Below are 14,032 nucleotides of genomic sequence, written 5' to 3'. Positions count from 1 at the left end.
AACCTAGGGAGAGGGGCCCAGAGAAGCAGGCAGTGAGGGAGGAAGAGAACAAGGAGATTAAAGTGGGACCTCGGAGAGGAGACTATTTCAGGGAAAAAAAATGAGTGGTCATCGTGCCAAATGCTGCAGAGGGGACAATAAAGTAAGGGTTGAACGGTGTCAAAAAGGTTTTTCAAAAGAGAAGTTATTGGTGACCTTGGCAAATGGCCTTTTGGGAGAATGAAGGGGGCAGAAGGTGGGTTGCAGTGAATTCAAGAGTGAATGGGAGTTGAAAAAATGACAGCAAATATCAATGACTCTTGCAAAAAAAACTTGGTGGTGAAGAGCTTTAGAGACTGCTGGCAACAGATGTCGTCTCTGTCACCACTGTCCCTTTTTCAAATGTCTACCTCCTTTTAGAGATATTTGTAACCTCTCTTATGCTCTGTACTACATGAAGCACATCGAAGTGCAGATGGGGCCTTCTACAATACATCTTCACTTCTCCTTAATTCCTAGTGAAGGTCTTGCATATAGAAAGAGGGTGCTCTGTTAATATGTTTAATTACATTCCACCTTTCAAATTTAAGGCTCTTACTGGTCTTAAATAAATAAAAAGTATGTATCCTTTTCATGTGTTTTCCTTGTAGGCAGCTTTCTCTGAATGAAAAGACCTCACTTCCAGATGGGAAAAAGGTAATGACAAGTCCATAATTTAATAGAGTCTCATGTTTTCAGGAAATTTTGTGAATTTGTAGGAAAGAAACTCCACCCCCCCAAAGAAAAACCAAAAGAAATAGAACAAGAATGAATGTTTTAATAAAAAAAAATTTATTATGATTATTTATACCAGTTCCTTGATACACATATAAATGTAAACTTTTATTGTTGGCATTATTTCACATATAACTTATCCAAATTCAGAGTTAATACTATTGTGTGGATATACAGGTAGTGAGAAAATTTTATTATATTCACAGAATATACATACACGTGCATTCAAAATGTGTTTCTCCTTAAGCCAGTGGTATAGACACTGCCCCGTTGACCCTGCTTCTGCTTCGCAGGTGCACACTGGAATCTGTGATGTCCTCCACATGCTCCTCACTCTTCTTTTCCTTCAGGCTGTTGATGAATTTCAGGGTAATTTCATCCCACTCCTCTGGCAATAGCATCAGCAGAAACCCAATGCAGATGATGATGGTAGCAGCCAGGCGCACGACATTGAATATCACCTCCTGCTTCAGGAGATCCACAGCTAAGTAAGAAATATCAGGTCAGTCACTGTCTATGACTATTCCTAAGCTTTTCTGAAAACAAATGACCCAAGTCAGTGCTACTTCTAGAGATTCCCAGAGGTCTTCCTTGTTCTTTCAAGCTCATCTCTCCTTTTTCTATACCGTTGTCCGTGGCGTTGCCTTCATTTGCTTTTCATTCCTTATCTCTAAATCATACTTATCCCTTTAGGCCCCTGCGATCTGATTTAATTACTTCTTAGGACTTTTTGTCTCCATCCCTTCAGAGCCAAGCCTGTTAATGTTTAGGTCGTTACACATGCTGTTCTTTTAAAAATTTTCAATTAAGGCAAAATTCATATAACATAAAATTAACCATTTTAAAGTGAACTTGGTGGCCTTTAGTACATTCATCATGTTGTACAACCATCACCTCTCTTTGCTTCCAAAACATCTCCATCACTTTAAAATAAAACCTCTCATCCATTAAGCAGCCCCCAACCCCTACCCCCTAACCCCTGGCAACTACCAACCTACTGTTTGTTTCTATAGATTTACCCGTTCTGGATGTTTCATATAAATGGAGTCATGCTACATGTGATCTTTTGTGTCTGACTTCTTTCACTTAACAAGATATTTTTGAAGTTCACCTATGTTGTAGCATGTATTCATACTTCTTCCCCTTTTATGGCTGAATAGTATCCCATTGTGTGTATCAAAATTTGTTTATCCTTTACTTGTCGATGGACATTTATGTGTTTCCACCTTGGCCATTGTGAATAGTACTGCTACTTACATTCATGTGCAATGATATTTTTGAGTCCCTGTTTTCAGTTTGGGGGGTATGTACCTAATGGTGGAATTGTTGGTCATACACATGCTGTTGTTTTTTCCATGGAATGCCCTTCCCTCCTCATACCCATTTCATCCAGCTAACTCCTCTCCTAGATCTCTCCATTTAGGCTTCTTGCAAGGAGCCTTCTTGGTTGCCCCTCCTTGGAACTATCAGAGTGTTCACTACATACCTCTACCAAAAGAATTCTCTTTTGTTTCCCTCCTGATAATACATAGCTCTGAATGCAGGGCCTATGCCTTGTTCAGGATCTCTCACCAGGGTTATAACAGTTCCAGGTACACACTAAGTGCTCAGAAATTATTTATTGAATGAATGAATCTATGGATGAATGAATAAACTTTCTTGACAACTCCACTCCTCCCTAATATTCCTTTCCTCTGAATATCTTATAGTCCTTGGGGTCTGTCACACAATTTGGCATTTAATAATAAATTACTTTGTAGAGTTCTAAGTGATTTCATGTATGGTGCTCTCATTTTCCAAATGCAGGCATAAACTTCTTAAGGGAACAATAATGTCATTTTTCCCTATGTTTTCTACAGTCTCAATCCCATAGTAAGTGCTCAATAAACAACTTTCTGATTGTCCTGAGGCAAAGAAAGATGGCTACCTGTGGTTTGGATTCGCAGAATTTTAAAGTTAGAAGGACTGTGCAGTCATCCAGATAACCCAGTTCCATTACTTGTTCCACTGAAAGGTTTCATTAGAAAGGTTATCCTGGAAAGACAACTTCTCCTCTTGCCGAAGTGAATCAAATTGCTTTTTTTCCTATCTCTATTCCAGAGAGCCATCTGCCATGCCCCCGGGGGAAGCTTCTGCTGCTCCCCAGGTTTGGTCTGATGGGGAGCCAGCACCCTGCACATCTCCTACACTTTCATTAGTGATGTGCACTTGAGAGTCCTATGCTGGGAGGCCTTTTGTTTCCATAGGACTTCCTCTAAAAATACCACAAAATTAGGTTGTCAGGGAGATTACATGAAACCCAAATGATACATTCAGTATTTAAGCACAATCAAGTAAAAGCAGGGTTTGTAGCTGCAAATTTTATATCTGTTGCATAGCTATTCTGTTGTCTGCCACCTTCGTGATATTTAAAAACATCTTCCCAGGCAGGCAAGGGACATATCTCACAATTGTTCAAAGAAAGAACTCAGGATGTAAAACAAATGCGAGCAGGAGACTTACTGTGCACATGTCAAATTGTACCAGTACCTGCATTTCCAGGGACACTGAGCAGTGTCCCAATGGAGATTAGGATGGGGTATGTCAGCGCCACGCCGACATTCACCAGGATGTTGAAGACTGTAAAATAAAGGAGGATATTGAGGATATTGAAGGATGAAGGGAAATTGATATGCTGGCTGCTTTCCTTCTTAATGTAAAAGAATCAATATCTGTGCTAAACATGCCTTTTAAACTGTCTCCACCTTTGGTCAATTAATCTTCTAATTTTGGAGATGGAGGTATGCATATCTCACCTGAAGTAGTCTTCTTTCTTTCTCCTCTGCCACTCTGGCTGCCTGATCTCTTGCCAGCTGGCTGGCAAAGGGTGTAGGGAGCAAACGCAAAGAGGTGGAATAATCAATTCACTGTGCTATGATACTACACCCAGAGGAGTGTGGAATCCACGCTGCTTGGTGAGGAACCAGTGCCCAGCCAGCATGGAAGGCATCCAGCCGGAGCAGGCTTGCTCAGGGGCAGGGATTAGACATGTCTAGATATACGTCTTAGGGGAGGGTTACTTTGCAGCAACTGGAGATCATGTGTACACAGATGGGGCCACCGTCAGTGAGATTTTGGTTGTGATTGTCCCCAGTTAGATTGGTTTTTGTCAGGAAATTGTCGAGGCACTTTTCATTAGGATGTTTGGTCTTGTGGAAACATTACTATTGATTTCTACTTAACTTAGCAGAGGTTATGACAGGTCAAAGCCACATATTTTTGGTCTTCAAATGTAGGATTCAAAGGACCAACAATTAGTTGAAGCCTTTCCTATCTTGCTTAAGACCTCCCCTTAGGGCCTGGGCCAGAGTATAAAACAGATGACCCAGTGCCTATGGGGGAAGAAAATAAGAGCATATTTTTCTTCTGAGAATTACAGTCTTGCCTCAGATTGTGTTTCGGATTATGTCACCTTCATAAAGAAAGTCAAGTGAGGGCTGGCAGATGTCTTGTAGATCGAGTCTTGTGGGGAAATGTGGAGTGGGCAGAGGGACTGTCTTAGGTGGTGTGAGGAAAGAGAAGCAGCGTAGAAAGGGAAAGAGTAAAGAGACATTAAGTCACTTGGTGGCGGGTGTTTGACTAGTTGGCCAGAGAAGAGCAGGCTTGTTATTTTTCAGGTTCCCCTCACATCGTTACAGCAGGGGCACAGCCTGAAAGTGGGGGGCCCCTGGTGAAGCGGACTGCCTCAGAGTTACAGGGAGCTGGGAGAAAAATATTAAAAAGAGTCCAGGTGATTTTTTTCTTGGTTAGCATCTAGGCACAGCCTACCTGGCTGAGCCACCAAGCCCAGTTCTGCCTTCTTGCCTTGCTTAGCGAGGGCTTGCTGTCTCAAATTCATTCTCTGTACACAGCTAGAGTGGGCTGTTTACAATGCAGATGGGAGCCTGTCACCTCCCTGCTGGGAGATTAGTAAGTGGATTTCATATGATCTCACTTTTCTGTAGAATCTAATGAACAGAATAAACCGACAAACAAAACAGAAAGAAGTTTGGATACATGGAACAGATGGACAGCTGTCAGAGATGAAAGAAAGTGAAGAGATTAACCAAAAAACATATGCGTGACACATAGACACAGACAACAGTGTGGTGATAGCCAGAGAGAAAGGGGAGTTGGGGGGCGGGGTAGGTAAAAGCGGGGAGAATGGGGACAAAAAGAGACTTTGCTTGGGGTGAGGGGCACACGATGCCGGGTGCAGATGATGTTTTATTGAGTTGTACGCTTGAAATCTGTATGATTTTTGTGAACCAATGTCCCCCAATATAGTCAATAAAAAATTTAAGTGGATTTTAAATTCAACCCATCAACGTGGCTTCCCAGGTCCTTCTTGACTGGCTTCTGTCCCGAATGTCATCTCCTTCCTTCCTCCTCATGACCCCTGCACTTGGTGCTCCAGCCATTTTGAACCATTCTGAGTTCCTTGAATGAGGCTGTCCCACTCTCCCTCGGCCTGACACCCCGTGGCACACTTGGAACACAATAACATCATACGGTACATCACAAAGGATGGGCAAGGCTGCTTGCAGACTTGTGGTGATCAGAGTGGCTGGGCCTCCAGCTCACATTTTAACCCCTACGAGGCACACCAGTTGGAGAGCTCTGATCTAATCAAGCAATAATCTGCAAAGACCCTTCCAAATCCAATAACATGAACCAACCTTAGGTGAGTTTGGGAAATAGAAGACAGAGGAGCCCAAGGGGATATGATAATTTAACCACCCAAGGAGAGCTCAAGTGACATAGGGAAGGGAAGGCAAAACCTGGGGTCACTTACCCAGCCACAGCCCTGCCATCCCACAGAGGCAGCCCCAGGGCAGAGCTGCAAAGGAGGACCAGTGTTCCACCTTGGTGAAATACAGGACGACCGGGGTGAAGGAGATGAAGATTAAATTGAAGAAACCCACCGTGGAGACAAAGTGTGCTGCTTCACCAAAGTTGGCACTTCCGAGAAACATCTTAAACAAAACCTGGAATGGGAAAGAAGCTCTTAAGCTGCACAGTCGGAGACTTTGCTGCATCAGAAAGCTGAGTTCTATTCCCCTACACAGTGAACTAACTGGCCCAGTGTTTATCCTCCGTATCTTCTTACGTGCCACCTGCATGTCATCTAATGCAGCATTGAGATAAGGAACTAGAATGCTCTATAGCCTTCATATGAAACAGCAAATGCCATAAAACAAATTCCTTATGGTGGCGGAAACTGCTGGGATACTATACGCTGTGCTGAGCACCAAGACCAGTGTGATGGTATAGGATGCATCATAAATAAAAGCAGAGAAGCCCAGAAAAATCTTCCAGATCGAGATGCCATCAATCCTTCCCTCCAAGCATGGGATTCATTCCACTCCTGTTTTGACAGATACTGAAAACCATATTGGACAGAGAGAGCCTGTCACTATGTGTTGAGATAAATAATAATGATGCCTTGGATTTATAAGTACTTTTCTCTCAGAGCTTAAAATATTTTCACAAACACTGTTCATTCTGCAGATTAAAAATTATTTTTCTCTGGATTATAAATCTGTGTACAGAGAAAGACAGCAAGAAGGCATGAATGGCTAACCTAATGTCACACATCAGACTGGGGAGGAGCCAGGACTCTAGCCCACGTATCTTGTTTTTTTAACCCCTCTGCTTCCTCCATTAATCCTCAAACAATGGAGAATGAGGTAAGTCTTCTCTAAGATGCATGTGCGATTGTGTGCATGTCAGCAAATATTACTGCTCCTGTAATGAATCCACCTGGAACATGGTCAGGAGAATCCTGTGTATCAGATAGCCATCCTGGTCACACAGCTATGCCAGATACTGCTTTTAATTTCCATCAACCTTGCTCTTTTTTTTCTTTTGAGAGGCTTAATCAAGAGACCGTGATCACATGCTAGTCTTTGGTCACATCAGACATCTCAGTGGAGTCTCAGTTGGGGGCAGGTTAGATGCTAATGGCAATTGAGTGAACACTCATCAAGCTTGTCACACAGAATCAGCGGGCCAGGAGATGTCAGTATGGAAATAAACTCAGTGTCCTCTGAGCCACAGTGCTGGCAAATAGCCAGAACAGTCATCCACGAGAGCAGGAAAGGGCATTTTCTGCCTTTCAGAGGGAATTTCCTCATTGAAACACCAAGAGAGATGAAAGTGGAATAGTTCCTTAGCTACATCCAGAAAGTTGGCTCTGAAATATGGAGTTTTGGGGCACAGTCTTTTAGATCTGCTCTCTTAGTCCTCACTTCTGAAGTTAAGGGCAATGACTGAATAGAATTTTCATTGATGACAGGCAGTTCCAGGTGAGAAAGAATGGTGAGTATATAACGCAGACCTGAAGCATCTTTCAGAGGGGAAGAGACCCTTCATTTCCTAATAAAAGAGCTTCTGTGGCACAGAGTTAATAGGTAGCAAAAGGTAACCTCTCAAATGACAGCTTGTTTATTATTTTCAACACCTCAATTGGAGTTAAGATAATGACCATAGGTAGTTCAATTAAAGAAACATAAAGAGGAGAAAGGTCTTTCTCAGCCTCTGCTCCAACTGATTGGTGATGTGGGGTCGGGGGTGCTGCGGAGCAAGGGCTTTGGAGTTGGCCCATCTAAGTATCATTTCCTAGTTGTATGAACTTGGGCAAGCTACTTAATGGTCCAAAGCCTCAGCTTCCTCCTCTGTCATTCAAACAATATTAACACACCAAATGCCAAAAAAAGTTTTTTAATTTTGATGCCTCTATATTCCAGAGCAAGCAATTGAAGACTTCATGGAAGCTGCTAAATGCTTCCTCAAACCCAGTTCCCTCTTTGAAATTGGAGATAAGCACCTATGTCTCAGCACGGTGCATTAACAATTTTCTGGCAAGCACCCAGCGTACAGCAAGTACTCAAGAAATGGTACTTTGTAGATCATCTTCACTTTTTTCTAGCCAAGATTTTCTTTGTCCTTCCTTTATTATTTAAGTCTAAGCTACAAACGACAATCAACTTCATAAGAAGGTGCACAACGTACCTTATATAATGCAGATGTAGAGGCTGAGCCCACTGCAAATGCCACTCCAATGATCGAGTCAGCATGGAAATTATCTGCATAAGCCATCATGACTATGCCCGTAATTGCCATTATTGTGGCAACTATCTGTCAAATAGAATGCAAAGAAATGAAAACAAAAAACAAAAATCTGATGACTCCATATTCCAGAGCAAGCAATTGAAGACTTCATGAAAGCTGCTAAATACTTCCTCAAACCCAGTTACCTCTGTACATTGCTGTTCAATTGTAGAAGGGTCAGTATTAACGAGAAATGAGTATACTCGTGAAACACCCAGGTGGAGAGTATAAAAGCTGCTCACATTCAAATCAAGGACTAGTAATTTTAGCTTAATTTTTTAGTTCATTTTCATAGAGATTTGTATCCATATTGGTGAAATAAAGTTAATAGGAAGTCAGTTCTACGCCTTTTCATCTATACTGTATTCTTTTTCTTCAAACTTTAGCCTACATTTTAATCAGCTCCTTAGATCAATGCATGTTTCTGAAGACCTCCACACAACTAGAACTTGATTAGGGAGGCATTATATTGATGCAGCTAAGAGACAAAATGGGGCAAGGGGAAAAATGAAAGTGAGTAATCTCATATTAATTTATAAGGAGCAAGCTTGCATTGTCACTTGGAATGTCAAATGGAGGCCAGTTCTTCCTTTTGTTTTCATGTAAATTAAATCACAGAAAGATAGTTTTATTTAATTATTCTAGAACATTAATCCCATAAAGTGAACTGTTCATAATTTGCAATCATAACAGTTTACTGTAATTTGATATGATGCTTGGTATATTTAAAACAAGAGTCTGCTCCTTTGTAAAATGCTGATTTGCATCTGTTTCTTTAATTGTCTTCTACTGGAGCAATTCAGATACTTCAAAGTTGTCTCGCCAACTTTAAAACCAAGATGCAACTTTGTGAGAAATTTAAACATATGTGGCAATTAATTTTGTTAAGCTTCAGTTCTGAGTATTCCCCAGTAAATCAGTTCCTCTGTAGATAGCTTTTTCACATGTGATTTTTTTGCCCCTTTGAACATTTTTTTAAGTGAATTATTTATTACAACAAAACGTAGATCTTTAACATGTAATTGTATGCAGTGTAGGATAATGATAACACATAATTTAAATGCTGCTAAAGCAGTTCTTTTGTTAATAACCACCAAAAGCAAGTGCACAGTTGGTTTCAGGGCCGGCTCTGCACTAAAGCATCCTTTATGAAAAACAGCGGGAGAACTTGAGAACAGACGCTGACATGTCAGCAGTGAAAAACTGTCTTCATAAAGTGTGATCCGGGAGTCTGCTTGATGGGAGGCGTTTCTCTTGCTGAGTGAATATCATATTCTCTGAAGCTGCCAGGCATGTGTTCTAGTTAGACTGTGCCTCAAACTGCAGGGAATAGAATTTAATATACACACCATGAGGTGTCAAGGAAATTTTCCAAACAAGAAGTAATAGATTCATAAATAAACATGGTGAGGGGGTTATCTAGACCTGGAAATTCTGTGAGGGCTATCATTTCCTTTGATTTGTAGGTTTATAGTTCAGCCAGGGATTTACAGAAATTCTTTGGGCAGTTTGATTTCAAACAATGAAAAGGCACATAGGACCCTCGCATTTTCTGATTTGTTTTTGTGTTAAATAATGCCCATGGGTTAAAGTATTCAGGTGCACACATAGGTCTCCTCATAAGACTGAACTTGTAGGATAATAAATTTGAATTAATATTTGTGAGTGGTTTTCTTTTTGGCCAAACACTAATTGTATTTTCTTGGTCAAATAAACAAAACAAGGTTAAGAGAACACAATGTTAATCCTAATGATCTTTAACATAATGTGCTGTTTCATATTTTAAATTATTATATGTTTCTATACTATATAATTCAGGGTTTAGGGAATTATGAAAACTAACAGCCCATACAAACAAATAAACAAAAAGCAAAAAACAAAATCACTGTCTAGAAAGGGATAAGTATTAAAAACTATTGCCCCCAGGATCTGACCCTAGTTTGGAACGGTTCTTTTCCTGAGTCACCCATTAGTAAAAATTGCTGTGGATAACACTACTATTATAAGTTTTCTCAAGATAGGAATTAGATATGGACAAAGAATACATAATTTTATGGCAATTTCAAGTTATAACCTTGATGGGCCTCTTTAAAATCTCCATTACATTTTATAGTCAAATGCTCATGAACATATTAGCCTGGACCACTTAAACTGACATATCAATTACAGCAGTGTCTCTTTCAATTGCCTTCATGGAGAGAAACATTTTTCCCTTCAGGGGGTCACACAATGCTGTTAGTTAAGTTCTAAAAGCATGAAAATCTGAATATTTGACATGTTAGAAAAAATTCGTTCCTATGGTATGAAAAGTAGTTTATAGGTTAATAATTTATAGGTTATATAGGTTTCCTGAGGAGAAAGATAAGTTAAATGATTTTCCACATTTTTATTTAAATTTCACAACTATCTGATAAAATCAGTTCTCTACAGCTATGTTTGAAGAAATTTGCAGTATGTTTCTTATCCACACAGTTGGAACTAAGGGAAGGGATCTCAGCTAATCTAGGAAATGCAGGAAAATGTTGTGTGGAAGTCTCCTTTGGAGAGGTCATTTGGATGGTCCCAGCGTGGCGCTGCTTGGCTCCATCAGTTCATTGCAGAGTAAATAATCTTCAGATTTCCAGAGAACAAATAACCCAAGCACAGTTCTGAGTCATGTGCATTTTCAGAATTAGTCATTAAGGAAAGATTAATCGTTTATTATTCTTCACAGAAAAACATGAAACAACTCTTCTTGGGCTCAGGACACTGGAAATGTGCCAGCAGCAGGAACAGCGCCTTAACTGTTGTGTCAAAAGTGTTCATATGTGTACGTCCACACGGTGAAACCACAAAAGTGCTTCTGAGCACTTCCGTATGCACATGAATGACTTCTGTGCTGACAACACACCATCTCCTGGGCCACCTGCTCAGCTTCAGAAAAACTCGGCTCTCCTCACCGTCTATTCCAGTTCTAGCCCCTTAACCAGCCAGAGGTGTCTAAATAAGATGGAAATCCCACCACCACCATTACTTGAATCTGTTTGGCGTGAGAAGGGTAGTAACTACAGTGACCATAGAACTGACAATACCTCACTGTTAACTCTCTGACCCTCTCTATCCTCTCCCATCATGGTGCGACCCCAGTATCCCAGCATGCTACTTGAGCAACATCCGCTCCCAAGACAGCTACCTTCCTCTTCAGGCTGAGCCCCCTCTGAGAGCCTCCGCATCAACTTTCTGGGCCAACTGGAGGGATCATGAGGCTGTTCAAGCCTGTTCCTCATGCCCAAAGGCCAGAAAGGTGATTTCACTGTGCTGTAGATCACCTGTGACCCTGCGTGAAATCTAGGCTTCTTTCACCTCTCAAAGAATTAGTCCATATAGATAAAGGCTAGCAAAGTGGCTTTTGGCTGTGTTTCCTTTCTTGTATCTTCACCTTTTTCCCCTCTCTTTGGGCTCAGACCCTCAAAAATCACAACGGTTGGGCCCACTGCTGGATGTCCATGAGGGTTTCCAGTCTCATTACGTCTACTATGTTTCTCCTTGATGAAGTTTCCATAATTATTATTTGCATAGCAATATCAGCTCTTCTAGGGTTCAGGGCATTGAAATGGACTTTTAATTTCTTCTATTTCTATTTGTAACCCCCAACATCTTACTTAATTTGCATTGTGGTCAACACTGTTTCTGAAGCTGAGTGGAGCACGGAGGAGCTTTATTGGCTCACAATGGACCCTTGAGTCTCAAGCATACAGTAGCCTCTAAAGTAGCAGGCCTCGAAGCTACACTGCCAGCAGGCTGTACTCAAGTTCAAGACTAAAGGACAGCAGCTGAAGGTGGGCTACACATTAATGGCTTGGCCAATGAGTCCTGCTCTGATGATCATCTTATTCTCTCTGAATGTATTTTGATAGAGTCTGTTTTCAAGGAACCATGGCTGTACGAAATCCTAGAACATGTGTATCTGTTAGGTTTAATGTTTCATAAAGAAGAACCATCTTTTTACTCAGATTCTGTGAAATTGATCAGGATTGGAGGTGAGAGAAATGAAAGAGGTGGGCAGTCTACAGCTGTTCATATATTGTGTGTGTGCCCACGAGGGGTGAAGGGTGGGTCCCTAGACCTGGTCAAAGGGGTGCAGCCCCTCAAACCAAGATTCCCACCTCCCTATCGCCTGCCACATATACACATTTATTTTTATATGAATAAAATCCCTCTGAAAATTATCTAAATGAGAGACTAATGTGAAAAAGGAAAAGAAATGCCAGGAGGAAAGACTAAAGAGTCTATGGGAGTGTATAGAGTGGACCTATTGACTATACCTTAGTGAAGGGGTTATGGATTCTTTGTGGACATAAAATCAGAGCCACTGCAACTCAGCTTTCTTTCCTCTATATTCATATATCGATCTCCTGCCAAGAGGGGGTTGAAAAGGATGAGTCTCACTACCCATCCTTTACTACCACCTCCAGGAACCATCAAGGCTCTGGACAGATGATTCTGCATTACACCTGAACAAATAGTTACTGCATAAATGTCAACCAAAGGCAAGATGGAAACAAAAAGTTATCTTGAATCTTATCTAAATGTGTAATATCGGCACAAATCAGTAGCAGCTCAGCTCCAGTGTCCTGATTTAGAGCGCTCTGGAGCCCAATTTCAATTCAGAGAAGTGCAGTTCAAGCAATGAAAGATTCACTTTAACTGACATTCTCTGGTTGGTTCTTGGTGGATGTAGAAAAGTCTCCCAAAGAGCCACAGTTTGAGAAGTTAACTACACGAGGACCCAGTTATAGCTAGAAAATATGTGGGTACCAAGCTAAAGGGACATGATTTCATCTCCCAAATCTGCTAAGAAGACTGGGGTCTGCTGAACCATGTACCACCCGCCAGTTTTCTTCTTATGTTCAAGGAAATTCAAAAAATAATGAAAATATTCAATTAATAATATAAAAAAATAAGGGAAGGACAAGATCTGAAAGAAAAGATTCCAACTTCCTAGTATGACATTTACTTTTCATTGGAGTGAAATAGATACCAGTGACATAGGGGAAAAAATAAACCCCAAACAAACAAACAAAAAAAACAACCAGCCAGCAGCTTGTTTTCTTTGAGGAAAACCTTTTTTTTTTTTTTTTTTTAATTAAGGTGGTCTCTCTGCTTCTTATGGATTAAAAGCTCTGGCTACACAGGACAAGATACTGGAGATGGGAAAACACCCATTTTTCAAAGCTGCAAGAACTGGATTCTCACCAACATTTTTGCAATTTAAAAAAATGATCTTTTAAAGAAGTTTACTAATTTCCATGGGATGATCATATATTAGCTGCAAGAAACTACTCATGAAAGACTTTGATAACACACTGAAGTTTACCAGAAAGTTGGTTGAAATGATTTCATAACAGAAAACTAAATGTATAATAGATTACCTTGTTATCTATAAGTCAATTAATTTTCCAAGGAAACAAACTATTAAGAAGTTATTTATAATTCAAAATTAGTTTTTATGTGAACATTGATGATTCTGGCCAACCAGTACTCCAGGTAAACCCATATTTACTAATATTATAACTTAAGGCATCCTTCATTCTGTCTATGGTGTTATTTTGATATAAAAAATAGAAGTAGGGGAAGCCATGTATTTCATCATAAGTGATCATTCTTGGGGTCAAGCAAATGGAAGTATAATCCAAAAATGATTTGCTTCTAAACTACTGAAGCCTTAGAATCAGTCAGAAATACTAATTTTAATCTGATGACTATGTTAGCTACTTAAAAAAGAGAAGCCCAAGTGAGGTGGCATTCACAGGCTGTGCTTTAGGTTATTTATGGTTGTAGCCAATAAAAACTGCTTCTATGTTGCCAGAGTTCTGTTTGCCCTCCTTTAATTTCTGAAATGACCTAATTATACATGTTCTCAATATGTCTTGGGAGGACAAGAATTGCTGAGACAATCAAAAAGCAAAATGCTGAATGCGTCCTGGTGCTCCACACACTGTGTGGCCTGATTATGGGCATCATTAGAATTACACCTTGACATTCTTCCAAAACATGACATTAAACCATTCCTAATGTTTCACAGTGAGAAGTGAAGCATTTCCTGTATTTAAAAAGAAAAGTATCTGACTCCTACCAGCATGCCTGACATTCATGCTTACCATTTTGC

At 40.4% G+C, this 14,032-nt stretch overlaps 1 protein-coding gene across 1 annotated transcript in view; it reads right to left on the bottom strand.

The window, feature by feature from the left end:
• Positions 1 to 938: 938 nt before the first annotated feature.
• The window catches only part of SLC35F4 (solute carrier family 35 member F4), a 151,087-nt gene continuing 137,993 nt past the window's right edge, over positions 939 to 14,032 (bottom strand). The window contains exons 5-8 of the mRNA XM_054567508.1: positions 7,786 to 7,911; positions 5,567 to 5,759; positions 3,283 to 3,372; positions 939 to 1,237 (exon numbers count right to left, since the gene is read on the bottom strand). Of these exons, the coding sequence (XP_054423483.1) occupies positions 996 to 1,237; positions 3,283 to 3,372; positions 5,567 to 5,759; positions 7,786 to 7,911 (651 nt within the window). The 3' untranslated portion in view covers positions 939 to 995. The remainder of the gene's footprint in view (positions 1,238 to 3,282; positions 3,373 to 5,566; positions 5,760 to 7,785; positions 7,912 to 14,032) is intronic.

Source organism: Pteronotus mesoamericanus, unplaced genomic scaffold, assembly GCF_021234165.1.
Source record: "Pteronotus mesoamericanus isolate MK-2021 breed Mesoamerican mustached bat unplaced genomic scaffold, CSHL_Meso_final contig_182, whole genome shotgun sequence".
Lineage (NCBI taxonomy): Eukaryota > Metazoa > Chordata > Mammalia > Chiroptera > Mormoopidae > Pteronotus > Pteronotus mesoamericanus.
Note: the sequence above shows the minus strand (reverse complement) of the source record. Positions and strands in the feature narration are given on the sequence as shown.